General features: G+C 39.9%; 1 protein-coding gene across 5 annotated transcripts in view; it reads right to left on the reverse strand.

Annotated features, from left to right (window-relative positions):
- Positions 1-25,701, reverse strand: part of TAF1 (TATA-box binding protein associated factor 1) — a 64,399-nt gene extending 38,698 nt beyond the window's left edge. For 2 of the 5 annotated variants that reach the window (XM_016207400.2, XM_016207396.2), the window contains exons 1-25: positions 25,518-25,701; positions 24,406-24,520; positions 24,152-24,268; positions 20,592-20,711; positions 19,262-19,503; positions 18,671-18,889; positions 17,837-18,055; positions 17,285-17,492; positions 16,476-16,652; positions 15,994-16,121; positions 15,789-15,896; positions 15,494-15,667; positions 14,868-15,041; positions 14,527-14,631; positions 12,624-12,824; positions 12,315-12,456; positions 11,811-11,941; positions 11,173-11,253; positions 6,574-6,723; positions 6,282-6,401; positions 5,822-5,997; positions 5,026-5,204; positions 2,957-3,170; positions 2,316-2,481; positions 851-1,062 (exon numbers count right to left, since the gene is read on the reverse strand). In XM_016207400.2, coding sequence (XP_016062886.1) covers positions 851-1,062; positions 2,316-2,481; positions 2,957-3,170; positions 5,026-5,204; positions 5,822-5,997; positions 6,282-6,401; positions 6,574-6,723; positions 11,173-11,253; positions 11,811-11,941; positions 12,315-12,456; positions 12,624-12,824; positions 14,527-14,631; positions 14,868-15,041; positions 15,494-15,667; positions 15,789-15,896; positions 15,994-16,121; positions 16,476-16,652; positions 17,285-17,492; positions 17,837-18,055; positions 18,671-18,889; positions 19,262-19,503; positions 20,592-20,711; positions 24,152-24,268; positions 24,406-24,520; positions 25,518-25,697 — 4,058 coding nt within the window. In that variant the 5' untranslated portion in view covers positions 25,698-25,701. Of the gene's footprint in view, positions 1-850; positions 1,063-2,315; positions 2,482-2,956; positions 3,171-5,025; positions 5,205-5,821; positions 5,998-6,281; positions 6,402-6,573; positions 6,724-11,172; positions 11,254-11,810; positions 11,942-12,314; positions 12,457-12,623; positions 12,825-14,526; positions 14,632-14,867; positions 15,042-15,493; positions 15,668-15,788; positions 15,897-15,993; positions 16,122-16,475; positions 16,653-17,284; positions 17,493-17,836; positions 18,056-18,670; positions 18,890-19,261; positions 19,504-20,591; positions 20,712-24,151; positions 24,269-24,405; positions 25,322-25,517 lie in introns of those variants that run through there. The other 3 variants (XM_016207399.2, XM_016207398.2, XM_016207402.2) reach the window with 3 other exon arrangements.
- Between the last annotated feature and the right edge of the window lie 1,524 nt (positions 25,702-27,225).

Below are 27,225 nucleotides of genomic sequence, written 5' to 3' on the forward strand. Positions count from 1 at the left end.
TCTACATTAGGAGAGACTCAAAATACTTAATGTCTGGACTGGGACTGGATCCTAAATTTGGGGAGAGGCAATATAAGACATTGAGATAACTAAGGACATTTGAGTAAGAACTGTATGCAAGATACTACTGAATTAATGTTAATTTTCTTAGGTGTAATAGTAAGTATCATGTTGTCATGTCCTATGCTAAAGAATTTATAAGTGAAATGTCATGATGCCTGCAACGTATTTCCAAGCAGTTCAGTAAAAAAAGTTTAACTACATAAAGAAAAGACAAATGCTAACAGTTGGTAAATTTAGAGGAATCTTTCAAATTTTCTGTAGGTTTGTAATTTTTAAACTAAAAAGCTAAGGGAAAACTTTTAATTTAAAAACTTTACTTCTCTATTACATTCTCTGAGGGCAAGAGATAGGTAAGTATAAGCATAGTTTATGTCTCCTTAATCTTTTGAATGGTCCATAATTAGAACATTCTGAGATTAGAGACCTTACAAATATTGAGTGCCTGGAAGTAGAATAGGAAGAACATCTACTATATGCCAGGCACTATGTTTATATATAGTCTCATTTTTATCTTCATAACTACCCTGGGAAAGGTGGTTTTATTTTATAAATAAGAAAACTGAAACTCACAAGTTAGGTACATGCCCAAGAGCAAGTGGTGGAACTTAGTAAGTGCTTTACAACAAAAATATTATAATTTTCATTACTGGAACAATTACGGAGGAAAATCCATCAAAGTTCCTATGCCCTCAGTTTCATGTCAGAGAACACATCATATCCATCCCTGCCAACCATCAGTATCACCAACCTCTAATAGATCTCTTTCGTGGTACTTCCTATCCCTTACCTCTCAATGAGCTGTTTCCCCAAGACAATCTTGGTCCCTTCAACCTTGATAAGTTCTTCATTATCATTATGAATGACTGTCTTTTCCAACTCCTCCTCCTGTTCCTCTGTCATGGCAACAGGGTTGGAAGGTGGAGCATTTGTTTGATAATAGAGGGGGCAGAATTTGTTTGTCCTCATGTGCCCAATGGCTCCACAAGCCCCACATTTCAGCTGCATGAGGAAAAATATCAATGTCAGAAGTAAGCAGGCTGCATGATGTTAGCTTTAAGAAATATATACAACTTGGGTAGTTCAGCCTATGATCTTTCTGGAATAAAACATTTAATTTCAATGAAAATTTTGTGTAGAAAAATAAAGTTAAAAGTCTGCTTAAAAAAATACATACAAGGCAAGAGAGAAACAAAGACAGGCTCAGAACTTTAGTTTGAAAACTGTTAAACACCTTCAACCAGAGGCATTGAACGAAAGTGCATATGTATGGAAAGGATACATTAAAAAAAATAGAACATTTCTTTAAAAATCAAGAAAGAAAGAAAAGGGAGAGGATTTCCACTCCCAATTTAAGTTGTAAACTATGAAAATAGTAAATGTACAGAAGAAAGACTGTTGGAAGCCCAAGGCTGCATTCAACAGCACAGGCAGCCAGCATGGGCATATTCCCAGCCCCAAGGAAAAGGCTAAATAAAACCAAGTCTCCGTCTCACTTTTGCTACTGACCCCATTTTCATCTTTAAAATGGGGTCAATACTATATCATATTTATGCAAGATCACATATAAGAAACGAACATTAAAATATTTTAATGACATGTTAACAGCAGTTTAGATTTGTTGAGAATTTTATAGTTTATAAAGTGCTTCCCACATATTACATCACTTAATATAACACTGTGAGATAGGTATTTTATAGAAGAGAAAACAGGTTTGAAGAGGTTATGGTCACAGACCTATGTAGATGGCAACCAGACCTGAATCCAGATCCTCTGTTTGCAAGTCCACGGGTCTTTCCATTGTACCACAGTTACCTCATTTTATGGTACACATTACAGTTACACTGCATAGTAATATCTGGAATCCTACCTAAGTTATGCAAAGCAACTTATATTTTATATTTGTTTCTGTTGCTTCTTTTAATACATAAAATTTAAAAACAAGATGTATGTACGTATATGTGTACATATGTACATAAGTGTACATGTAAAAAAATCCACCAAACTTATCTCAACTTCTAGAAAATATTTCCAATGGATGAGGTATGAAATGACACCCAATGGCACCAGATTAAGTCTGGTTGTGTTAGTACCAGTCATACTACTACTGAAAACACCCAAGTAGCCATGTCAATTCAGACTAGCTTTTGACAATACTGCCCTCATTATCGGTAAGGGAGGATCCAAAAGCTAAAGGGAAAGGTATGCATCCTTCCTTTGCTTTGTTAGTTATAATCATACCACACAAGACTTACTTTTAGGTCAGGACGCTCTTTCAATTTTTTTGGCTTTTTCTCAGGAGGACCCTTAAGCTTCTCCTTTTCCTGGTTCCGCTTAAGCCGCCTCAGCTGCTCTTGAATCCTCCGCCGTTCTTTTCGCATCTCTTCTCGATGCTGTTCATCAAAAAGGGCAAATTTTCGACTAAATAACGGGGGGGGAGGGGGGAGAATCACAGGATCATAAGCAAACTTAGACCAAGAAGTCTTGATCTAAAAGCTATAAACATCTCTGAACTAAAGTAATCCATCCATACTGAAATAAAAAGGGTTACCTGGCATTCCCATCTCCCCAACTCATAGCCTTTCAATTGCAGAATGGCACCTCTCTCAGAATGAGAGTAATCCCTAAGATTTCTGCCAGCCAACCAACTAACCAAAATGCAAAGGACCCAGGTAGAACTGAAAAAATGTCTTTGTTTTGTGGCAAATTTGGAATTCTCCCTGTGATTTGGCTCTACTCAAACCCAAAGATCTAAAAAGCAAGATGGCTCCCTATTAGTGGACTTCCAGGAACAACTATGCAGAAGCCTGTCACCAAAACTCAAGCACCCACCCTTACTCCCATTCCCCACCATTATCATTCTTAATCACAGTGGAAAGTAGTGAGACAAACTCACATGAACTCCTCATCTTTTGTGGTCCGTATGCGCACATAGGCGTCTATGACAGCTGGCTTTCGAACTGTCTCACAGCGAACATACTCTTTCCCCTCTTCATCTCGAAACGTACGATAAATCTTGAGACAACGGCCAGTGGCAGAAGAGTTAAGGCTAGTCACAGAAGCCGTGTCATCATCTCTGTGATTGTTTCCTGCCGCTGCTGAACCTGCTGCTGCAAGGCAGAAAAAGATTTCCACACATTCCCCCTACCACCCAAATGGCCATTTTCTTGGGGTTGAGTGAAAACCTCGAAGGTCAACATGCCACAAAACTATGGTTCTAGAGAAAGTGTAATAGTCTCCACCATCCCCCAAACATACTGATTTGTCCTTTCCTGACTTCATATTACCACTGCCAATGTTCCCATTTTTATAAGTACAAAGCTCTGAAAGGATTTCAAAGAACTACATATTTGTTATAGGGGACAGAAAAGCACTAGCTATACTGATTCCTCTGAGCAACAGCGCAAGAGGAAAAGTCCAAGCAGGAAGTAGTTGATTGAGCACAAAGAAAAACACCCAAGTACCCACGGGAAAAAATGTCACCACAGAAACAAATCGAGTCTTAAGGCCCTAGAGTATGCTTCTAAAACTTTAATATGAATGAATAAGAATCACCTGAGGATCTTGTTAAAACACAGTTTCTAATTCAGAAGGGTTGGGATAAGGCCTAAGATTCTGCATTTCTAACAAGCTCTCATGTGATGTAGATACTGCTGGTCCAGGAAGCACTGGTGAAAAGGCTTTATCACATCTTTACAAAGTAGTAAGAATAACAAAATTACACAAAGCTTTTACAAATAGAAGGAAACAAAGACTACTAAGAGTGAGAATAGTCATTTAAACCTCCATCTTTAGCCTTTATCCTCTCTCTCAGAATCTACAATCCAAGTTTTCCATTGCTTGTTTGACACCCATACTGGGAAATGTCATGGGGACCTCAAATTCCATACATTACACCTTCCCCCTTTTTTTTTTTAATATATCTTAATTTATTTCAGAGAGGGGGAGAGAGAGATAGAAACATCAATGATGAGAGAGTCATCACTGATCGGCTGCTTCCTGCACACCCCCGACTGGGGATCGAGCCCGCAACCCAGGTATGTGCCCTGACTGGGAATAGAACCGTGATCCCCTGGATCCTAGGCCAATGCTCAACAGCTGAGCAACACCCAGCCAGGCTATACCTTCCCTTCTTAATACTGCTTCTTTCTTTGATATGTACCACTTTAATCAATGGTACCACCATCTTTCAAGCAAGCCTAGAGTGAAATCTTAAGGTCACCTTTGTTTTTCTCCTCTTTTCATTCCGTGTCCGTAACCCAAACCAGTTCAGGCCTTTCTCATCCTCACCTTCAACTTCTGCAATTTTTGGTTGGTTATTTTTAACCCTTTCTAGGATCTAAAACTCCTTTGAGAATCTTCTGAAAGCCATGGATCTTCTCCTCAGAAAAGGCACATTTGCACAGAATTTTACATGTAATTTCAGAGGATTCATCCATGGATTCTTTTTTTTTAATTTTTTTTTTTTTTAAATATCTTTATTGATTTCAGAGAGAGGAGAGGAGAGGGAGAGAGAGATAGAAACATCAATGATGAGAGAGTCATTGATCGGCTGCAGCCCGCAACCCGGGCATGTGCCCTGACCGGGAATCGAACCCTGATCGCCTGGATCCTAGGTCGATGCTTAACCATTGAGCCACGCCTGGCCAGGCATCCATGATTCTTTATTAAAAACCCTTACCCTCTAGGATAAATGCCCAGAAAGCTCACTTGATGGACAACACTGATAGCTCTGGTTTGGCCAGGCCTGGCACAGACAGAAGTAATTAGTAGATTAGCAGTATCTCTTCAATTTGTGTCCCACAGACAAACCTAGTCGTTTTCTGTAATCTCTACCTCATCCACAGGCTTTTCTACACTTATCCCCTACTACTTCTGCCTCTGGTTTTGCCTCAGTTATTAGTCTGACGTTACTTATACTTTTCCTATCCTTCTCTTTTTTGTCTATGAAGCCACTACCCTCACCCAGTAGCATCCGCTGTAGTTCCTTCCGCTCCTGCTCCTCCCGTTCACGTGACAGCTGAGAGCTGGTTTTCTTATTCTGCAACATGTTCTCAATATTCTTTCCCATTTCTTCAAAGTCACTGTCTTCAGCTGAGCTGCTATCTGTGTCAGTTGATAAGACTTCAGTTGATGACAAAACCCTAAAAAGAGAAAAAAATGTTAAACTAAAACGAGGTTAAATATGAAAATGTATACAGCTGAACAAATACAGTTTTAGGCAAGAGTAGGAAATTGGAAAATCAACTTTAAAAAGGAATACTCAATATCCACTGAAGACATGGGACCCTACGAGAAAAACTTTACGAAATTTACCAAGACATTCAGTCAACAAGGCAAGTTTGAAATATGAAGTAGTTAGAGCATTTCATATTCAGGATTCCTGGAGAAAGCCCAATAAACAAATCAGCACATTGCTCATTTTTAATAGAGCATTACCATCTTCTCACCAGTAAGCCTTCAGAAAAAGCACACCTGTCCCCTATCACATTTGTGGCTGCTGCCAGGCCCAAGTAGACCACAAAGGTTGCCATGGAACCAAAGCTCAAACCTAGCACGTCTTGCCATTCAAAATCTTTGCCAAATTGCTTTGAAGGGGGTAGGTACTCTAGCAGTATTTTGAACAGATACCACACTGAAATCTCAGATACTTGACTACCTAAGTCACAGTATTAGGTGACCTCTTATTCATTATAAAATAATGAGTGTCTGTCCCATCCCCCTTCCAGCTTGGATTTTCTGCAGCACTAAAACAACATACTTGTTCTGTAGGTCAAAGATGCGTTGACATTCCTCTTTGTAACGTTCTTGATGCTCAGCCACAGAAAACCTTGATCCACGGGCAAATTTACTCATTGGCCCTTCCCCAGAGCGGGCCTGTTCTGTTGACATTGTGCGTACCACATCGATCACTTCCCAGCGGGACAATTTTTTAATCTACAAGAGAGACAGACATACACACACACACACATACATACACACATCATTCAGGAATCTCATAGAACAAACCAAGGCACAGAGATGGGTAGACAAAAAAATTCACTCGAAGCAGGTTAAACAGAAAGCTTTGGGAAAGTTAACTCCTGAAAAAGTATCCAAGATCCAGTCTGCTACAACCTACACCACAAAATTCTTCAGATAGTTCCTTACTTCTGCCTCCTAGCTTCTCCCTCTTCATACAAAGCCCCTAGGAGCATTTAAGTTTCCTCCTCCACACCCACCTCTTCCTCAGGCACGCCAAATTTACGCAGAAGTTGCTTGGCATTTTTCAGAGAGAGACGACGGAGGTCTGCATCTGTTCCTGTCACTGTCTTCTTCACTGGCTGAGGCTCCTTATCATCCTACCTCAAAAACAAAACAGGTAAGAATTCCAGTAAGTTTAACTCCTTATACTAGGATCTAAGTTCATCCTGTCAACTTAACTGCTTTCCAGGTCCTCCATCCCATTCATCTCCACTACTTAATCTCCATTTCCTCCTCCCTTATTTTCACCTTCTAGAAATTCAATCTCACCTTCTGCTGTGTTGGTTTGTTTGGAATCTTCACATAGGAAAATCCTTCACCACACCCTGTGGGATCTGCCACCCCAGTCACCTCCAAGAGACACTTGCCCTTCATGGCAGCAATGAAGGCCCTTGTGGTGTTCCAAGGAGCAGTGCGAACCTGAGGTAAAGAAAAAGATCCTGAAGGCTGCAGGAACCTTTGCTGTATGTCTAGTCATACTTAGATGGTTGGAATGACTACAATAACGTACAACTTGATGCTTTCTTAAACTGTCTACAAAGTTCAATAGTTATATAGCACTACCCAGTACTAGCTTGCTGTTATTCTTTCCTTTGGCACTTAAATCTTGTTATTAAATAGAGGTCAAGATCTCAGACAGTAAGACAAGAAATACACGAAACAGTGATACCCTTTCAGCACCATATCCCCTTGGGCTTTTCAGACAGTGTTGCCCACACCCCTTCATGATGTGCAAAGAGGTGAGTTATACTGGTGATTTCATTTGATTGTCTGATTGATCAAATGACTTTAGAGTGACCTATATAGTCTCATAATCAGATGATAAGCATGCTTGCTTTACAAAGCACTGACCCCAACCCCAGCAGCACTAAACCAAAGTCCATTCCACCTCTGCCATTGTTTCAGTCAAAAAGGCCTGTCCTCTCCTGGGACCCTAAATAGTGCTTACCAACCCCACAAAATAATCAGGGAATTAAGACAAGGGGAATGTGCTTGTCTACACAGGTCAGGAGTACACGATTAACTAAAAAGTGGCCAATTCTCTATTCAAGATTCAGTCTTAAAGGCCATTCAACAGAATTTTTAATCTCTGAAATTCTTAGACATCCAGTCATTTTTCACTCCAATGCTTCTTTACTCATTCTGTCTCACCTAATTTACAATCACTCACTCAGTTGGCTGATTGACTATCTACCATATGCAAGCCCTACTTTTTCATGGACCTCATATTAGTGAGGAAGAGGCAATCAACCAACCAAATTCAGCATCGCATGATCAGTGTCATGATAGGAAAGAAAAAAGTACTATGTGTACACAAAGAAGGGGAGGATGATGATCCAATCTGAATGAAGGGTGAGAGTGAGGGCAAGAGTTAGGGAAAGCTTCCAAGAGAATGTAACTTGTAGATGAAGGTCAGATGGTAGAAGAGTGGAGAGAAAATATTCTAGGCAGAGGGAAGAGTAGTTATAACAGAAAGAAATTTAGGAAACAGGCCGAGTTTTAATATGTTTGCAGCTTAGCGTACAAGATGGGCAATGACAGAAGGTGAGAGGAGGTTAGAGTTATATACATGACCCAAGTCATATAGATCCTTGTAAATCATGTTAAAGACTTTTTCCTAAAAGGAAAAAAGGCTCCAAAGGATGTCTTTGGGCAAGAAAGTGATATGATCAAATTTTCCTTTTAAAAGATCATTCAACTTTTTAACAAATGGTGCTAGAATTATTGGACATTCATTCATATGCAAAAAAGAACCTTAATCTATACCACGTACCCTAGCTATACAAAAATTAATTCAAAATGGATCTAAACGTAAGATCGAAAACAATAAAACTTTTAAAACAAAACACAAGACAAAATCTTTGGGACCTTTCTCAGATATAACACCAAACCCAGGAGCAACAGAGAAGACTGACAAGTTGGACTTCTGCTCTTCATAAGACACTGTTAAGACAATTAAAAGAAGAGCCACAGGCCCTTTCCAGGTAGCTCAGTTGGTTGGAGTGTTGTCCCGATATGCCAAGGTTGCAGGTTCGATCCCCGGTCAGGGCACATACAAGAATCAACCAATGAATGCATAAATAAGTGGAACAATAAATCGATCTCTCTCTGTCTCTCTCTCAAATCAATAAATTTTTTAAAAATTTTAAAAAAAGAAGAGTCACAGACCAGAAGAAAATCTTTGCAAATCACATACCTGATAAAAGACTCAGACCTAGAATACATGAAAAACTTTCAAAAATAAATAATGATAATAAAACAAACTAATTAAAAATAAAAATGGGCTAAAGAGATGAACACTTGACCAAAGAAGATATATGGATGATAAATAAGCAGATGAAAAGAAGCTCAGCATCCTTTCCCATTAGAGAAATATAAATTAAGACTACAATGAAAGACCACTTCACACTCTGGGGGGGGGACATAAAAAAAACATGGAAAATAACAAGTGTTGACAAGGATGTAGAGAAACTACAACTCAAATACAATGGTGGAAGGAATGTAAAATGGTGCAGCCACTGTGGAAAACAGCCTGGCAGTTCTTTCAAAAGTTAAACATAGAATTACCACATGATACAGCAATCCCACAAGAAAAAAGGAAACATTAAGTCCATACAAATATTTACACGTGAATATAACAGCAGCTTTGTTCATAATAGCCAAAAACTGGGATCAACCAAAATGTCTTTCCCATGGGTTATTAAACAAAATATGGTACATCCATACTTTGAAATACTATGCAGCAATAAAAAGGAACAAACTATCAGTACACACAGCTTGCATGAATCTCAACGTAACTATAAATTTAAAGAAGACAGAAAGAATACATACTTTCAACAAATGGTGCTGGGGAAACAGAATATCCCCATGCAAAATAATGAAGTTAAACCTTTACCTTATAACATAAAAAAATTTAACTCAAAATGAATCAAAGACCTAAACATAAGAACTAAAAATATAAAACTCTTAAAAGAAAACACAAGGAGAATGCTTCGTGATACTGGATTTGGCAATCATTTCTTAGATATGCAACAAAAGTAAAATTAGATAAAATGGACATCAAAATTTGAAAAAAAAAATCTCTGCATCAAAGGACACAACAGAGTGAAAAGACAACCTACAGAATAGAAGAAAATATCTGTGCCTCACATCTATTGAGAGGTTAATATCCAGAGCTCCTAGCCCTGGCTGGTGTGGCTCAGCTGGAAGGAACATCATCCCATACACCAAAAGCTCACAGGTTTGATTCCTGGTCAAGGCACATACCCAGGTTGCAAGTTTGATGCCTGGTGGGGACGTGTATGGGAAGCAAGCAATCAATGTTTCTCTCTCGCATTGATGCTTTTCTCTCTCCCTTCCTCTCTCTCTAAAAATCAATTTAAAAAAAACTCCTACAACTCAACAACAAAAAAATGGGCAAAGGACTTGAATAGACACTTCTCACAAGATATACAAATGGCCAACAAGCACATGAAAAGATGCTCAACGTCACTAATTAGGAAAATGCAAATCAAAACCCCAATGAGATACCACCTCACACCCTTTAGGATGGCTACTATCAAACAAACAAACAACAAATAACAAGTACTGGCAAATGTGTGAAATAACTAAAACTCTTACATACCATTGGAAGGAATGTAAAATGGTATAGATGCTTTGAAAAACAGTATGGATATTCCTCAAAAAACTAAAATAGAACTGCCACATGACCCAGTAATCCTACTTCTCGGTATATATGCAAAAGAATAGAAAGCAGGTCTTGAATAGATATATGCACACCCATGTTCATAGCAGCACTATTCACAGTAGCCAAGAGATGGAAACACACATCCATCAATGGGTGAATACCGTAACAAAATATGCTATATACATACAATGGAACATTATTTAGCCTTAAAAAGAAAAAGAACTCTGACACATGTTACAACACATACAAATCTTGAGGATACTATACTACAGGAAATAAACCAGTCTCATAAAAACAAGTACTGTACGGCACTAGCCAGTTTGGCTCAGTGGTTAGAGCGTCAGCCCATGGACTGAAGGATCTCAAGGGCACGTACCTCGGTTACAGGCTCAATCCCCGGCCCGGTCGGGACACGTGAGGGAGAGGCAACCAATAGACTTTTCTCTCTCTTCCTCTCTAAAAATCAATAAACTATTCTTTTAAAAGAAAAAAAAGTTCTGGAGATTGGTTGTACAACAACATAAATTGCCTGGCTGGCCGTGGCTCAGCGGTTGAGCATCGACCTAAGATCCAGGCGATCGGGGTTCGATTCCTGGTCAGGGCACATGCCCGGGTTGCGGGCTCAATCCCCAGTCAGGGGCGTGCAGGAGGCAGCCGATCAATGACTCTCTCATCATTGATGTTTCTATCTCTCTCTCCCCCTCTCCTTTCCTCTCTCTGAAATCAATAAAGATATATTAAAAAAAAAAAAAAAAACAACACGAAAAAAAACAAACCCCAATGTAAATGTACTAACACTTCTGAACTGTACACTTAGATTAAGATGGTAAATTTTATATGATGAATATTTTGCCACAATTTAAAAAAAAAGGGTGCATGCTATGTAACTCCATTTATCTAAATTCTAGAAAATGAAAACTATAGTGACAGAAAGCAGATCAATAGTTGTCAGGGTACAGGGATGGTGGAGATAAGAGAAAGGGATTTCAAAGGGTCACTAAGAAACTTTTGGGGGTGACAACACTCGTCATGAGGATTTCATAGACATAAACATACATTAAAACAACAAATACTACACTTTAAATATGTGCTGTTTATTCAATGTCAATCATATCTCAATAAAGTTGGTTTTTTAAAAGGATAAATGAGATGTACTAATAAAAATTAGTGTAAAGCTTTACCTCATCATCAATCTTCATCTGGAAATCTTCTTCATTTTCTTCTTCTGGAGCAAAAAACGACTTCTCGCCATAGCCAGCATCCTGGAAGAGGACAATTCCACTCATAAATCAATCAATAAATTAGAAACACAAGTTTCACTGAATATAGAGTACAGAATATCAAAGCACATTTTTGCATACAGAATAGATTTTGTAGTTTTTGCTGTATCTATCACCATTCTACACCCTTAGCTAGATCTTTCATATTTTGGCCTGATAAGGATACTGTGCTTATTTAAAACACATGTGCAATACCACCATAATCTCAGTCCACCTGGAAAGCTGTGGAAAACACCTGAGAGGTACTTTCCCTGCTTACATACCTGTCTTGTAAAGAACAGTTTAGAAGTCGCCACCCAATGGATGAGCAACCGTTTTCAAGGCAAAACAATCTGCCCTAAGTCCCTCATTAAACCTTCCCACTGATATTTAGCTATACTGTAGTTTTCCCCAGAACCGATGTACCTCATACAGCTAGAATTTTTAAATAACTGGTAATAATCTAGTAACCATCATTTCTAAACCAGTGAGAATAGTCTTTATCCTCATCTCGGAAAAAACCCACAGGCAAAGGCAGTGCCCAAGAGGAAGATATTCACCTTTAGTCGCTGCTCTGCAGCTATCATGCTATAATAAGCACAGCACTGCTCTGGAGACACCATAGCTCTGATCTCCTCTTCGGTTGGTAAACGAAAATCAGACTTCAGCACCCACCAATTTGAGTCCATCCCTAGAAAAGATAGAATGAGACTGTTCTGATTTCCAAACGCCCTTTTATTGACAGCAAGAGATAGCAAACCAAGACTGAACCAGGCAACATCCTAGAAGGTACCAGGTCTAGCCACAGTTAACCTGACTAGCCAAGAAAATCCCTGCTGCTAGGTTTCCTACATCTCATATAAGACACCCACCATTTTTAATTTCCTGACAGGAAAAATCAAAATGCAATCACAGCTTCCATAAGTGAAAGATCTGCTACCTCCTCTTTTTGATGACTATAAATTTCTATTTTATTAGCTGTATCCTTATCCTTTAACTGAAAGCCATAATTCCTTTTCTTGGAAAGAGGCAGAAAGGACAAATAATCAGTCACAACTGATGACCTGTACGTTTGAAGTCAGCGCAGAGCTTTAGCCTCTTCCGGATGCTGCTTTCTGAATGAGAAGGAAAGGCTTTTTTTATATCTTCCATTCGGATCCGCCGTGGTCGATCTGTACTCTTCCAGAAGAGGCGGTAAATAAAAACCTGCCCAATAAACCAATTTTTTTTTATGTGGCAAAGTAAAAGATAAAAGTCACCAGGGCCCCTCCCCCTGCTAAGCCCCTATGTGTTTTGATCTTTCCTAATGTGCCCCCCAATACACATACCCTTTTATGTGTATCCTGATCCCCTCCCTATCCTCTCTTTCTTACCTGGAGAAAGTCTCGAATATGTGTATTGGCCCTTTTGGAGTTGGGCCCAGGAACTTCAAACAAGGGGCACTGCTGGCCAACCACAAAGATATCCACTAATTCCCGAATGTAGTAACCTTGCCTTGTCCGAATGATAAGGAAATCAGTTTCTGGCATCTTATGAAGATAAATTGGGGCACGAAAAAGATTGTTCTCAAATGCCTAAGGAAAGTAAAAACACAAGTTTCTAAATATATATAGAAACCCTAGGAAATTTAGTCAACTAATGATAAAGGAAAATCACAGTAACTTCCTCTCTCCATCCCCATTATTCCATCCATCCAGTAATATAAACAAATTATAATATGGACTACCAAATGGGATTAGAGAGATAATTTTCCCTCACTGGCTATTTTAAAGAGTAAGTAGTAGGGAAACTAAAGGATATGGACTCAAATGACATTGACTGTTCTGCTATTATTCACTTGCATGATGTCAGATAAGTTAGTATCTCTGAGCTTAATTTTCCTCATATACAAAACTAAGATCCCTGAAATGCCTAACACCTCGCCAGATTGCTATGAAAATTATATATGAAAATCACTTCAAAAACTAACAAGTACTATACTAGCTACCCTAGACCCCAGCATAGACCCTGACATAATACAGGTGAGGTCAAAACATTTGTTAAATAAAATTCTTAAAAAAACAACTAATGAAGTAGAAAGTGTGCTAGAGAAGACATTGAATGCATAAGATAAAAACACTTGAGCTTGTTTAAGTACCAGCCAGATGGGGATTACCTGTTACAAGCAGCCTGTGATTCTAAGGAAAGACTTCTCAGAAAATCAGAAAAATGGACAGAAAGAAGAGCTTCAATATATGGTTGTTAAAAAAAAAAAATCTAAATGTGAAATGTAGAGAGAAAAAATTACAGAAAGTAAAAAAGTATCTTTAAGAAACTACAAAAGTAGCCACAAATGAAGGGGGTGGATGGGTAGAAAATCTCAAAAGCAAGTTACAGGGTAGGAATGCCAGGAACAATATAAAAACAGTACCCAAAATATGGTGGGAAATGGACTATAGATATAAAGAATCAAGAAAAAAAGACTTTGCAGATGCTTTACAAAAATAAGTGATAGTAATAATGAAATAAACTCGGTACAAGGGAGGGAAAGTGGTTAAGGTTGCTAAGAAAAATGGAGAGGAAAAAAGGAAAGTGCTAGAGATTTCCTCACATCATACTTCCCCTTAATATGTAACAGCTAGGTTACCAGAGGGCCTCTCTACATCCATCAGAAAAAAGGAGTTAATAAAACAACACTTTATTATGGCTCAGGTGTGATTCAATAAAAAAAAAGACAACTAATACAATCAAAACATGCCACCTTTACACATACAAGTCAAAATTAACTACAGTCAATCCAAGGTTGACTTCGCTAGCCACCCAAATGCTTCTGGAATTCTTACCCAGTGTGGCTTTTCAAAGAACTATTTTAAGTTTAGATTATGAATAACATAATTAAGTGTCAGTTTTATTATTTTTTTAAATGTCTTTATTGATTTCAGAGGGAAGGGAGAGGGGGAGAGAGATAGAAACATCAATGATGAGAGTTACTGATTGGCTGCCTCCTGCACGCTCCCTACTAGGGATTGAGTTGGCAACCCGGGCGTGTTCCCTGACCAAGAATCGAACCTCAATCTCCTGGATCATAGGTTGATGCTCAACCACTGAGCCACGCCGGCCAGCCAAAGCCAATTTTAATAAAAAAATCAAAAAAAATTTGGGGGATGATAATGATCTTCCCCATACTTAGTGTATGAATAGTATCTCAATCAACTAAAATTGCTCCATTCTGAGCTGACTAGCTACTCATCTATAAATTTCCTTAGGAAAGAATTATAACAGAAAAGAATTCCTCACCTGCAGCAACTGGCCAGGATGGAGAGAGCCCAGGAAAGGAGACGTATGACAGTAAACAGTTTCTCCATATTTACAATCTGGGGCTCCAGGATCTTTTCCTGGTTTCTATAAGGAAAACAGCAGACCCAGACCCAGTTACTACCACAGAATATAATCAATAAGCCTACACAAAATAATCCATGAGCATGGTGTTTTACTAAAATTACAAACTACAAAAAAAGATACCATTCCTTTCTCCCAAGAAATTTAGTGTGAAAAAGTCCAAACGCATGTTCACAAATTATCGCTGGATACCTAACTACAGCTATATATTAATCAAGGTTTTATGAGCAGAGACTTACCCGTTTATAATAGTTTTTTATCTTGGTTGCCATGCCAACCTGCATCATTAATGGTCCATTTTCCTCACTGTATTCTGCTAGAATAAGATCTCCATCTTTGCCTGTGAGGTCCTGAGGTGTGCGCATAAAGAACATCTCTCCACCACCTGAAGCTTGCCTCTCTTGTTCTCTCATCTGCCCAGAACAAAGAGAATACAGTCCAGCTGCTCATAGGACAATAACTACACATTGATGCTGTTCATTCCAAGACAATGACACCAAAAAGTTTTACCTTGCCTTTTCTTCAATTTCATTGCAAAAAATTTTCAAACACATCAACATTCATTATCCCACATCCTAGATAGAAATGTTTATATTTTGACCATGTTTTACCTGTAACTATCTCTCTATAGATTTTGCTGAACCATTTTTGAAAGCTGCAGTCATCATGACACTTCACGCTTAAGTATTTTCACATGCATCTCCTAAGAATAAGGATATTCTCCTAAATACCGACAACATTCTATCGCATCTGAGAAAATAAACAATAATTCCCTAATATCATCTAATATCCAGTCCATTTCCCCAATTAATACTTTAATGTTGACTTTTAGAGCTGTTTTTTTCTAACCAGGGTTCAATCATACCTTAGCCTTCTTTTTTATGTGCTTTAGCAAGGGTTGGACTGAGTGGGGACCTGGCTGAGATAGGGCCCCAAAGGAGTACTTCTTCAGAGGTGGGCGGTGGAACTGCCGGAGTTTGATAGGCCCCATATGGGTGGGGAAGAAGGGCTGCCGTAATTCCACAGCAGGAATTGAGTGCTAAGACAGAAAATACAAGAATTCAAATTAAATACGAACTCCAGTCTAGGCAATGTTGACTCACATGCCCCATCAGAACAAAGCAATGATTCCCATCCTCCACACACAAAAATGCTTTTACCTGGATGATATTTCCTCCAAAGGTGCCTCGAAGACCCTGTTGCTTGGGGTAGTAATATTCATCATTGGAGAGATTCCATGGGTCTTTCACTTCTGGCTGAGACATGTTCTAATGACAGGTCATCAAATAAACCTTAGTCAGATTCCCCTTCTCCATTACCTTTCTTTGTTCTTCTAAACACTAAGACCCCTTTCCCTTCACAGACCTGCTGTGGTTCCTCCTTGATGACTCCTGTTTTCCCTAAGAGAATTCGACTCTTCTTCAGAGATGATTCCTTTTTACTCTCCTTGGAGGGGGAGTTAGATGTAGCCTCTTCCTTCTCATCAGGAATTTCTGAGGATGAAACAGTAACTCTGAAGTTGCTATCCCTGAAGACTCACCTTTCCTACTGATACCTTTGCAGTTCTGAACCAGATCTCTCACCCCACCCCAGAACATTTCTACTTCATGATTCACTCTAACCAAACAAGCTATACTCCTGACATCTCAAAGGTACTACTTACCTGATGTGTTTTCCCTAAACAATAGTTATTAGAAACTGACCACCATAACTTTGCTCTCTCAAACTGCTACCTAGAAGCTTCTAGTCTTAACCTTCCCAAAACTTCTGATCTCTTCCTGCTCCTTGACATTAGCTGCAAGCTGTCAATTATGAAGGAGTAACACTGGCCCCTGACAGTACCATACCCAAAATGAGGTTCTCATCATTGGGATCAAGTGTCAAAACAGGAGGATCCAACAGCCGGGGCATGGCCTGAGCATCCCAAATGATGTTGTCCTCCCAGCGTCCATATACCAGATCCTCATTGTCAATGGGAAAAATGGAGTACCAAGGCTTGTCATCATCCAGGGTGGCTGCAAAACCTACTCAAAACAGAAGAAACACTCAATAACAGACAAAACAATTATATTCCTTTCAATCATGATTCTAGCAAAAGAAAAAGGAGCAAAGGTTAGTTGAGCTAATCATGTGACTGAAGTGTTACTCACATTACTGAAAAGAAACCTAATAGATACAATGTATTTCTCATTTTAATAAAATGTTGCAAACAAAAATTGTTTACTGCAGTATTTTTTGTAATAGTCAAAACATGAATGACCAAATGTTTAATAAGGGATTGGTTAAATTATGGCAATAAGTAATATGGTAAAATATGCTAACAATGGTAGTAAATATATTAGAAATATAATAATTATTGGTAAATTATTAAAACATCCATATAAGAATACTATACAACCCAGTCAGCGTGGCTCAACGGTTGAGCACTGACCTATGATCCAGATCGTGGTTTGATTCCCGGTCAGGGCACATCCCCGGGCTGCAGGCTCTATCCCCAGTAGGGGGCATGGAGGCAGCCGATCAATGACTCTCATCATTGATGTTTCTATCTCTCCCCCTCCCTTCCTCCCTCAAAATCAATAAAAACATATTAAAAACAAAAAAAGATTACTGAGATGAAGGGCAGTTGCTGGGCACAGCTGGCAAGAAAACATACCTTGCTGAACATTGTAAGCCATGGCATTCCTAGTCATGCTGGAAGGAAGCCAGCCAGCCAGGCTTGCACGCTGAGGTTTTGTTCCTTTGTGTTTGACATCCTCCCCGTCCCAGATGATATCATCCTCCCAATGCAGTTGTGTCACCATCAGGAAGTTTTCATCGGCCAGAAGATCAGTGCCACTGCTTTCCTCAAGTTTCCTTAACTCCTGTAGAAGTAGAGAAAGACAACAAATCCCTGGTCACTGTTCAAAGTTCCCACTCCAAATCCCACATCAGATACATCAAATGTGGTCCTTAACTTGAGAGTAAAAACCTGATAATGAAGAAATATCTGCCTCCTCCTACTCCTAGTCTAGCATTGCACTCATTTCACAAAAAGAATTCTTACAATGGGGCCTAGTTACCAGGGTGATATACCATACCAAGTAAAAGGCTTAGACACTTAAATCTCCCACCAAAGAAACCCTACCCAATATCTTCCCATTTTAAAAGTAAAACTGATAGGGCAATGGGCACACTGATTCTTTTCTTACATACCAGTGTTCCTTACCTCCATAATTCTACCTTTTATCACAGGTTCATGGTCCATCTTTCTCAGTTTGAAGCCATAGTCAAACCCACTGCCATCTTCAGGGACACCCAGCATATCATACCACAGTCGGGCAGGACCATAACGCCACTCAGCCACTCGTGGTTTGGTATCTGTGACTTTATCTATATCTCCAGTAGATTGGGAAAACTTGGACTCCACAGGAGCCATCATTGTGATCTGCAACACATAAAGAAGTAGAAGGGGAGGAGGATTTCCTAATCACAGATGTCTAAGGCTATAGGGAATTTTTTTCAGAAATATATCTTTACTGATTTCAGAGAGAGGAAGGGAGAGGTAGAGAGATAGAAACATCAATGATGTGAGTCATTGATCGGCAATCTCCTGCACGCCCCCTACTGGGGATTGAGCCCACCACTTGGGCATGTGCCCTGACTGGGGATCAAACCAAGATCTCCTGGATCATAGGTTGGTGCTCAATTGCTGAGCCACACCAGCCAGGCGGCTATAGGGAATTAATAGGCAGGAGGGGAACCTAGAGGAGCCATAAGGATAATTCTTGAGCAGGACTGGTGTCAGAATACAAACAATGAAGGTATATCATGGCACACTGCTTATCATTTAAACTTCCTTATTCATTAGTGTGTATATTACCATTTGCCTGTCCCCAATACTTTTCTATTATGATAGAGAAGGGACAGTCACTGGGATTGAACTCATGATTATTCAGATAATCAGCACAGGACTCTGCCTGATTTCCAATTTAGACATGAGCTAGGGAGAACTCTTTTGTCCCCCTCGTAGGTGTTAATCCCAGGTCTCTATTTTGCCTACTTCATCATCAGAGAGACACTGCTCTGGAGGTGGTGGTGGTGCATAGTCGTAGTTCCACAAAGACTTCTGGTTGACTTCTGATTCTACGGAGCACTCCACCTCCTGGATCTGCTCTTCCTGTATCAGCTCACGGTGCTTTTTTTTCCTCTTTCTCCGAGCACTCCGCCAAACAGAGGGGACATTCTTCCCTGGTCCAAAAAGACGTAGGAAGCGTAACACCTAGAACACAGAACATGTTACTATGTCAGAGACTCAATGTCAGATAGAAAATAGCAATGTCTGAGTCTGGAAATTCCCTTGAGGAGTCTACTCAACTGTCAGGGAGGGATCAAGGAGTACTGAATTCAGATTTATAGTATCTATCCTAAAAGTAAAGAAGTATCCCTTAATAATTGGGACTAGTTCTCTTAAGACAACAATGACAATTTATATGATAATCACACATATTACAATGTATACAACTTTTTTAAGACGATACAATGTCATTGAATAGGGAAATCTTTAGATCTTATCCATTCTATATTCAGCATTTTAACAAAGAACTCAGTACTTAGGTCAGTGGTTTTCAATGTAGGTATTCTTAGAAAGTACCTTCCCAGGCCGAAATTCTGGGAAAAGTTCTGTGACACTCGGCAACAGCTTGGTGGCATCATGCTGCATAATCCCAGCCAATGGTAGGGTCAGCTTTCCATCCTCACATTCTGCCTGTGTTGCTTCCTGAGGTCCCATCTCAGATTCTGAGTCAGAGGAACTACTGAAGTCCACTTTCTCTGAGGCCAAAGAGGAAGGGGCAATGATGGAGGGCAAGATGATGCCTTCTCCATCTTCAGACACTGCAACAAGGAAGAAAAACCCCCTTGGCATGTAACTGTGATCATATTTCCTCAAATTCAGCCAACACCCACTCCAGGTACTATGCATGGCTCAGTGGCAGGGGATATAGTTCCAAGCACCCAAATTACTAGTAGTATGCAACCCAGAAAATTCATTCCAACTCAGTATCTCCCCACTATCCCCAACTCACCTTGTATCTGGTGCCCTAGGGTTGTGATGAGAGAAAACAAACACTATTACTACATTTACTACTTTCTGTAAGTATGTCAGGTTAAAGGAATATGACCAATAGCAAAATTATATAACACTTTATACCAGTCAGGCCTTATTATGTCCGGTTCAGGTACCCATAAGCTGGAGAATTCTTTTAGTCCACAAGATAATGAGATTATTTAGCACAGAATAAGATCTATGACATAAAGTGAACAAATGCTATTTAGCCTGCAGACGAAAAATGAAATGATTTAAAGCTCTAATAGGAGGAATTTAGATTAACATAGCCTCAAAATGCAGGAGGATCAAACACACTGCTCTGCTCTTCCCAATCTACTGCTGCAGACACAGAAATAGGTGAGAGGATCCCTGAAGACCCTGCCTTTGAAATCTCTGAATCTGGTAGTTGGCTCTGTATGATTCATACACATAATAGGGAGCCTTCCCTATTTAATCATTTCTTTTCAAGAGAATCATCTAAACAGGTAGCTTCCAAATACAAGTATGGAGATCAGTTGCTTCAGAAATTACTCTGGGGATGCTTTGAAATTCCTGGGGTCTAACCCAGATCTTCTGAATCACACTTTCCAGGGGTGAGTCAGAAATATGTATTTTTTAAAGACTTGCAGTTATTCTGATGGGCAGGCATATTTGAGAACCAATGACCCAAACATTTTCTTGAATGCATGCTAAAATACCGCTGTCAAACATTTTAAAAGTAAAACTTCCCTTTAATACATTAATTTGAAAATTGTATGAATCACTTCTGGAAGTTACAGCCTTTCCCAGCAACTTAATTTTTATGTGTGTGCCAAAAGCCTGGACTTAGGAATGGAACTTGCTCCTTAGATAAAAGTAGACAGTCTCTGCTTACCACTGATAATAGCATCTTGGTCTTTATCCTTCTTTAATGGTCCTGGGGGTGGAGGTGGAGGAGGCATCAACTTGCAATCAATGTCTTCACAATCAGCATCATAGTCATCATCATCATAATCTACTGAAACCAAGGGGATCTCCTCAATATCCAGAATGTCAGAAAACAGCCCTGAGCTCCCTTGTCACTCAAGGTTTTAAAGTACCACATGAAGCACTATACAAATCCCTTAAGGACACACAGAAGATGCAGCTTCTGCCTTCAGAAAGAGATGACATTGTAACACCAAATGCTGTAACACTATGTATACCTCATACAGGAGTTAAGGGAGCTCCCAAGAACTGCTTGAAACCTTTGTGCCTGGCTCCTGATCAAATCCTATTTTATTTTTTATTTTCATCCTGCTCAATCTCATAACTGAATTTAACATTCTCTATCAGTTAGTTTCCTTGAAGACAGGACTTTCCTCTCACCTCCCAAGTCTTTGACACATTTTTTTCTACCTTCTGCAGTTTGTTATTCTCTTCAATGACATCACTCAATACTTGGTCCTAAACAGTTTTTATTCCTCTACACTGTCCATTCCCTTTTCTCAAGAATCATCTTTTCCAGATTTAACCCAAATCTATGTCTTGCCCTGATATACCCCCTCTACAATTGCAACGCATGTTCTGCTGCCTAAAGAACCTTCCCACTCAGATATTCAACAACTGCATCTCATATCACACTGAAATACCCTTCACCTCTTTTAAAATCCCTTGTTACTATCAATACCACCTCCATCCTCATTTTCTCAGCTTATAACTTTAGTCTCCTGTCTCCATCAATCTCTTACCCCTAACACACCTTTTCCAATCAATCATAAAGTCATTATAACAACTTCCATTTATTGAGTTCCCATAACGTACTAGGTATTTGTAGCTATTTTATCCATAATCATCCCAATAATGCAGCAATGTAGAATTATTCTGAGATATAGAAGTTAAACAACTTAGGACCATATGGTTTTAAGCGAAAAAGTCAGAAATTAAGCCTGATTTAACAACAGAGCCTGTACTCTTTTCAACACATTTCCTTACTCACCAAGTCCTACTGATCCTTTATCAGCAACTCTCAAGCTTGGCCCTGCCTATCATTTTCTGCTATTGTCACTCTACTCTAGATCTTAATAACTTTACATCTAGCCTGCAAGAGCAGTCTATAAGTAACTCTGCCCCTTTACTCTTTTTCTAACCAAATCCCCAAAGCATCAACTATCACTTTTTCTTTTCCTTTTCATTTAGGAAGGCAACTAACATTAAGGTAGATCTATCGTGACAGTGCATTATGTAGGTACTTTCACACCACGTGATAATGAACTTAAATTCCCCCGAAAACCCTATTAATAAGGTAGGTACTATCTCCTTTATTGCAGACAAGAAAACTGTGGTATTATTACAAATGAGAAGTCCAAACCTCAGAGAATGAGCAACTTTCCCAGGGTCAAACTAAATATGGAATTGAGATTTGAACCTATGATATGCTGACTTCCAAAGTCCATTTTCTTTTCATTATACCACTCTGCCTCTTACTTAACAATCTGTTGGTTCACAATCCTTTATGGTATCAAATCCCAAGTAATACATACAAAAAGGTGCTATCAAATAGCTCTATCCTTGGTTCTTGCTATTTGGCAGTATGTTTCCCATTCGTTTCAAGAAAACCTGCTGGTCAAATCCTCCCCCAAACACAATACTCGCTGATTTCTATTTTCCAAATGTTTGGACAAGCCATGTTTCCAAACCAAAATGCCCTGCTGCTTCCTCTCCATCAAACCTTGTCTTTCAAAATTTTACTTAAAATTCACCTCCATAAAGCGTTTTCTAATGACCTCCACCCACTTCTAATTATTCCAAAGAAACACCCCTGTAAATCAAGCTGTGAAGGGGCGAATGCCAGGGAAGGAAGAAGCTAAGAGCATAGATGAAGGCATCCTCAGAAGACAAGGGAACTTAGAAAAGAACATCCCAGAGTAGCTACCTAATGCAGCATCATCCTTTCCAGGTCAACTCATAAAACCCAACTACGAAACCCTCACCTACCCTCTTCTTTACCATCCCTAGCCAAGACAATAAGCCCAAACCTGAATAGTACATCCTCTGAAAATCAGAACTGCTACCACCTTTCCCTTAGCCTAAGTTAGGATGCTCAAAAATAAGTTATACTATTTGACTTAGCTATTCTGGCAGCTCAAAAATAAATATAACACTCCTCATGGAAGCATGAGCTTGTAGCTGGTTTATGCCTTCTCATGATGAATAATTTTGCTTTCCATTCATTTATCCCACCTTCCCCAAATGATAATATCCCTGAAGATAAAGCCTGTATCTTCTATTTTTCTGGGTTACTTTTTGTGCATGTGGTACAGTTAACTCTCTTTATACAAGCAGCACTCAAACCCATTAACTGGCCCTGAAGAAACTAAGTTCAAGTATTTACCAAGGTTTTATCTACAATTCTCAGCAGCCTGAAATCTAATTCAAAGAGGTGGGCAATGAGCAACTTCATATAAAAATTTCAAGCAGCGAGAGGTAATGTGGGGCTATGGAAAAAATGAACTATGACCTAGATTCTATACCACAGAACTGAGCTCCTCAAGGTCAGAAAGTGGATTTTATTATCTTTGCATCATACTGTCCATCACAGTTTATAGTGCATGACAGGTGCTCAATGTCTAATAAACTGAACTGATGAATTAGTCAACGTCTGCCACTAGCTAACTGTAGAACTTTTGACAAAGTTCAAGTTTTGCAAACCTATGATGAGGTTAAGAATAAATAATCAGCCCTGGCCAGTTTTGCTGAAGGGTTCCAGGTTCAGTTCCGGCCAAGGGCATGTAGTTTGGTTGTAGGCTCGATCCCCGGCCCGGGCAACCAGTCGATGTGTCTCTCTCACATCAATGTCTCTGTCTGCCTGTCTCTCTCCCTCCCCCTTCCACTCTCTCTGAAAAGCAAAAACATGGAAAAAATATCCTGGGGTAAGGATTAAAACACACACACACAAAAAAAAAACTTAAAATAAATAATCACTAAGACCCCTTCCAACTCTGACATGATTCTATAATATAGCACCTTATATATGTTGTGAGTAAGCATTAAGTGCACTGTGTCAGCAAATAGGTAGTGAGTGATTAACAGAAGTTGAGCCAATAAATACATACATTTATATGACATTGTAGACTTAATCCTTCCTTGAGGACAGAGTTTAAATAGCATCTAAAACAGTGCCATGAACACTGTAGCTACTAAAATAGATGATAAGAAGGAAAGCATTATCATCCTTACTTGGCACTCATCAAGAATTTGGGACTAACCAGTATGAGAAATAAAAGCCTGAGTATGGTGACATACTCTGCCCCAGAACATAAAAAATAGCAGCGTTCAGAACTGAGCTAAAAAAGGGAGCTAAGTAGAACAAAGACACAGAGCACGAACAATGGCAGAAAGCCTACATGGAAACAAACTGGACTACACAGCAAGAAAGTGCACTGGAATGCTCTGTTGATGACACCAAAGAATCACCTGAGTGGCAAAGGGGTTGCAAGCTCCCCATCGTCTGCTGGTATCTTCGACTTTCATCTTCTGCTACCTCACTGATGTCTGAATAGTCCACAGCATCTTCTGTGCTCCTGATCCATCCTATAAATAAAAGGGGTGGGGATAGAGCTCAACAAAGAGCAAGTAATTCTCATTCCCTTAGATAATTCCCATCAAAAAGTACAGGTACAGTAGTGGCTAGCCTCCTCCCCCGCCTTGCTCCCCATGACCCACTTCACCTTCATCATTTACCAGAGCACCGTCATTCCCAGTCAATTCTTCATTTGCCGTGAGTTCAGTGATCAGGCTGCCCAGACCCAAAGCCCCCAAGCCTGCCAAGTGCTTCTTACACTCCTGAAAAAGGGACAGCACCAGAGTGGAGGACGACAACTAAACTCAAGCTTCCCACACTACAAGGCTTATTTCCCTGGTCCACAAAGCTCTAAGTACACATGAAAAATGACTATGCTGCATGCTAAAAGGAGCATCCATCACATTAAAAACTGTAAGGTAAATCTTCCACTGAACTCCATGGCAATCAGACCTTTATTAGCATATATCCAATTTCATCACCATACTTTAAAGTAATATAAGAAAAATAATTCAAAGAACCACCACCAAGACTAAATGAATGGAACAGTTCTATGAACAAAGGCTAAGGCAACTGAGGTCAGGTTGGATTAAAGAAGGCAAGGCAAGAACCTTTTTTACTAACTTGCGTGTGGTGCAGGGAAGGAGAAATATTGGTCAATATTTTCTCCAAGAGAAAATGAACCTAAATCCAAGTAGCTGAGTTACAGTTGGGCATAGGAAACAATTTCGTGAATGTCAGGGAACACTGGGATAACTATCTAAGAGGTTCATTGGGACCACAAAAGGTCTGATGGTTTGAACATTCACTGTCATAAGAACTGGGGCCTGAACCACATGATCTGTTGCGGGTTCTGTTCATTCCTCTAGCTCTAGAGCAACTTCAGTCAGAAATTCAGGCAGATTCAAGAATCCTCAAGAAGGTTCTCATAGAGACGGTTTGAAAGCAACCTCACTAGGGGCTAAGCTGCTATTTTTCCTAGTGCCTGATCAGGTGTTATTTCCAAAGCCACCCACATCAGCGCCCGACCTTACGGGGGTTTGCCTACCATTGTCTCTGCTCCCCACCCTCGCCCAGAACTGAGCCCCTCACTCTACGTTACTGCACGATCTACTAGGAAGGTATCTGCTTGTCGTTCCCTCTTCTCTTACGCCACATCGCCCTCTGTTCTCGGATCCTAAGCACCCTCTCCTGTCCTCACTCCACTTCCTCCCCTTAGTTGCACCACTCCCAGCCCTACTCCCAAGCCCATCCCCTCACATCGTCCAAGACGCTTTCCCCCTCCAGCTGCCCAGCTCCATTGATGTTGCCGAAAAGGAAACCGGTTAAAGAAAATGGGCCGCCTCCAGTAGAATCATCATCGCTGTCCGTGTCTGACATGATGGCGGCCGCGGTACCCGCAGCAGCTGCGGGAACCAGCAAATCCCTGCTTGGACCCATGTACCGGATATACGAACATTAGTCGCCCAGAAGTGACTCACTGTGCTCCTTGACCTTACCCGCCCCTACCGGAAACGGAATAAGGGGAAAAAAAAAACAACCACACACGGAAGGGCCGGCCTTCCTACGAGAAAGTAGAATTGGTGTTACTACTTTACTAACGGCTCTTGATTCGACCATACGCGATCAGGAGGCTGGATATGTAGAAAGCGATTGGTCAAAGAAAATGTTCGGTCCTGCCCCTTACGCTTACCTGCGCAGGAGCATTCTCATTGCTCCGGCTCTTCCACCAATCGGAAGGAGTAGTCTGGGTCACGTGGGCTACGTCAAGTCTCACGTCACAGTACATGGAAGTAAGGATGAGAATTGGTCTTCCTTGTCTGGTGTGTGCTGTTTCTGCACTCAGTCCCAGAGACAAACAGGCCGCAAGTTGCACTGCCAAAGGTACTTTTGTTAGTTGTTTTAATTGACATTTCCCCACACAAATGTATTTTCCCCTCCGTTTTATTTGGGGAAATGTGAAAGTAAAACGAGTAAAATGAGCAGCTGACCCTTCACCTAGATTCACAATTGTTAATATTTTGCCGGGTTTTTTCTGAACCATTTGAAAGTAGGCTACTATCTGATACCGTGATTCTTCACGCCTAAAAATAACACATTTTTCTACGTAACCACTTCACCATTAAAACATCTTTAAAAATTAACATTAAATCAGTACCAGTTAACATACAATTCTCATTTAAATTTCCCCAATTGTCCTCTAATTGGAGCATTTTACATTTCAATCCACGACCCACTCAATCCAGGTTCATGCATTGCATTTGGTTATCTCCCTTTAGTCCCTCAGTCAGCGATTTTCTTTGTGTTGCATGACACTACCGTTTTGGAAGAATCCAGGCAAGTTGTCTTGAAAATGTTCTATATTCTGATTTTGTCTGATTGTTTCTTCAAACTGATTCAGGTTAAATATTTTATCAGGTACCGGAAGTACCAATATGGGTGATGCTAAATTTGATCACATAAAAAAGAAAAAATCGTGACCACCAGATCTCTCCATCGCAAAGTCACGTTTTTCCTTTTGTAATCAGTAAATAGTCTATGGAGTGATACTTTGAGATTGTATGAATATTCTGTTTCTCATAGCCCCTGCACCCAGTTATATTGGGAGAGTCCAAGAGGGTGATTTTTCTAATTTTTAACTTCCTTCCACATTTTTTAACTTTACTTTATCAGTAAAGAAGAACTAACCCCTTTTATAACCTTTCTCACATTTTTAATGTGTTATAATCTAGCACCATCATTATCCTTTTTGATGTTTAAGACTCTCTCCAATTTATCCAATGGGAACCACTTTACTCTGGCTCCTGTGTTCTTTCCACACGACCCACTAGTCTTTGAACACATATTTGTTTTTTGGCACAAGACGTTCCAGGCTTGCTTTGTACATTCTCTGCCAGGACCTGAAATAAGCCATTTCTCCAAGGAGCCCTAGTTCCTTTTAGTGGGGAATGGTATTTAGAAACTGGGG

This window comes from Miniopterus natalensis, chromosome X, assembly GCF_054644295.1.
Source record: "Miniopterus natalensis isolate mMinNat1 chromosome X, mMinNat1.hap1, whole genome shotgun sequence".
NCBI classification, from domain to species: domain Eukaryota; kingdom Metazoa; phylum Chordata; class Mammalia; order Chiroptera; family Miniopteridae; genus Miniopterus; species Miniopterus natalensis.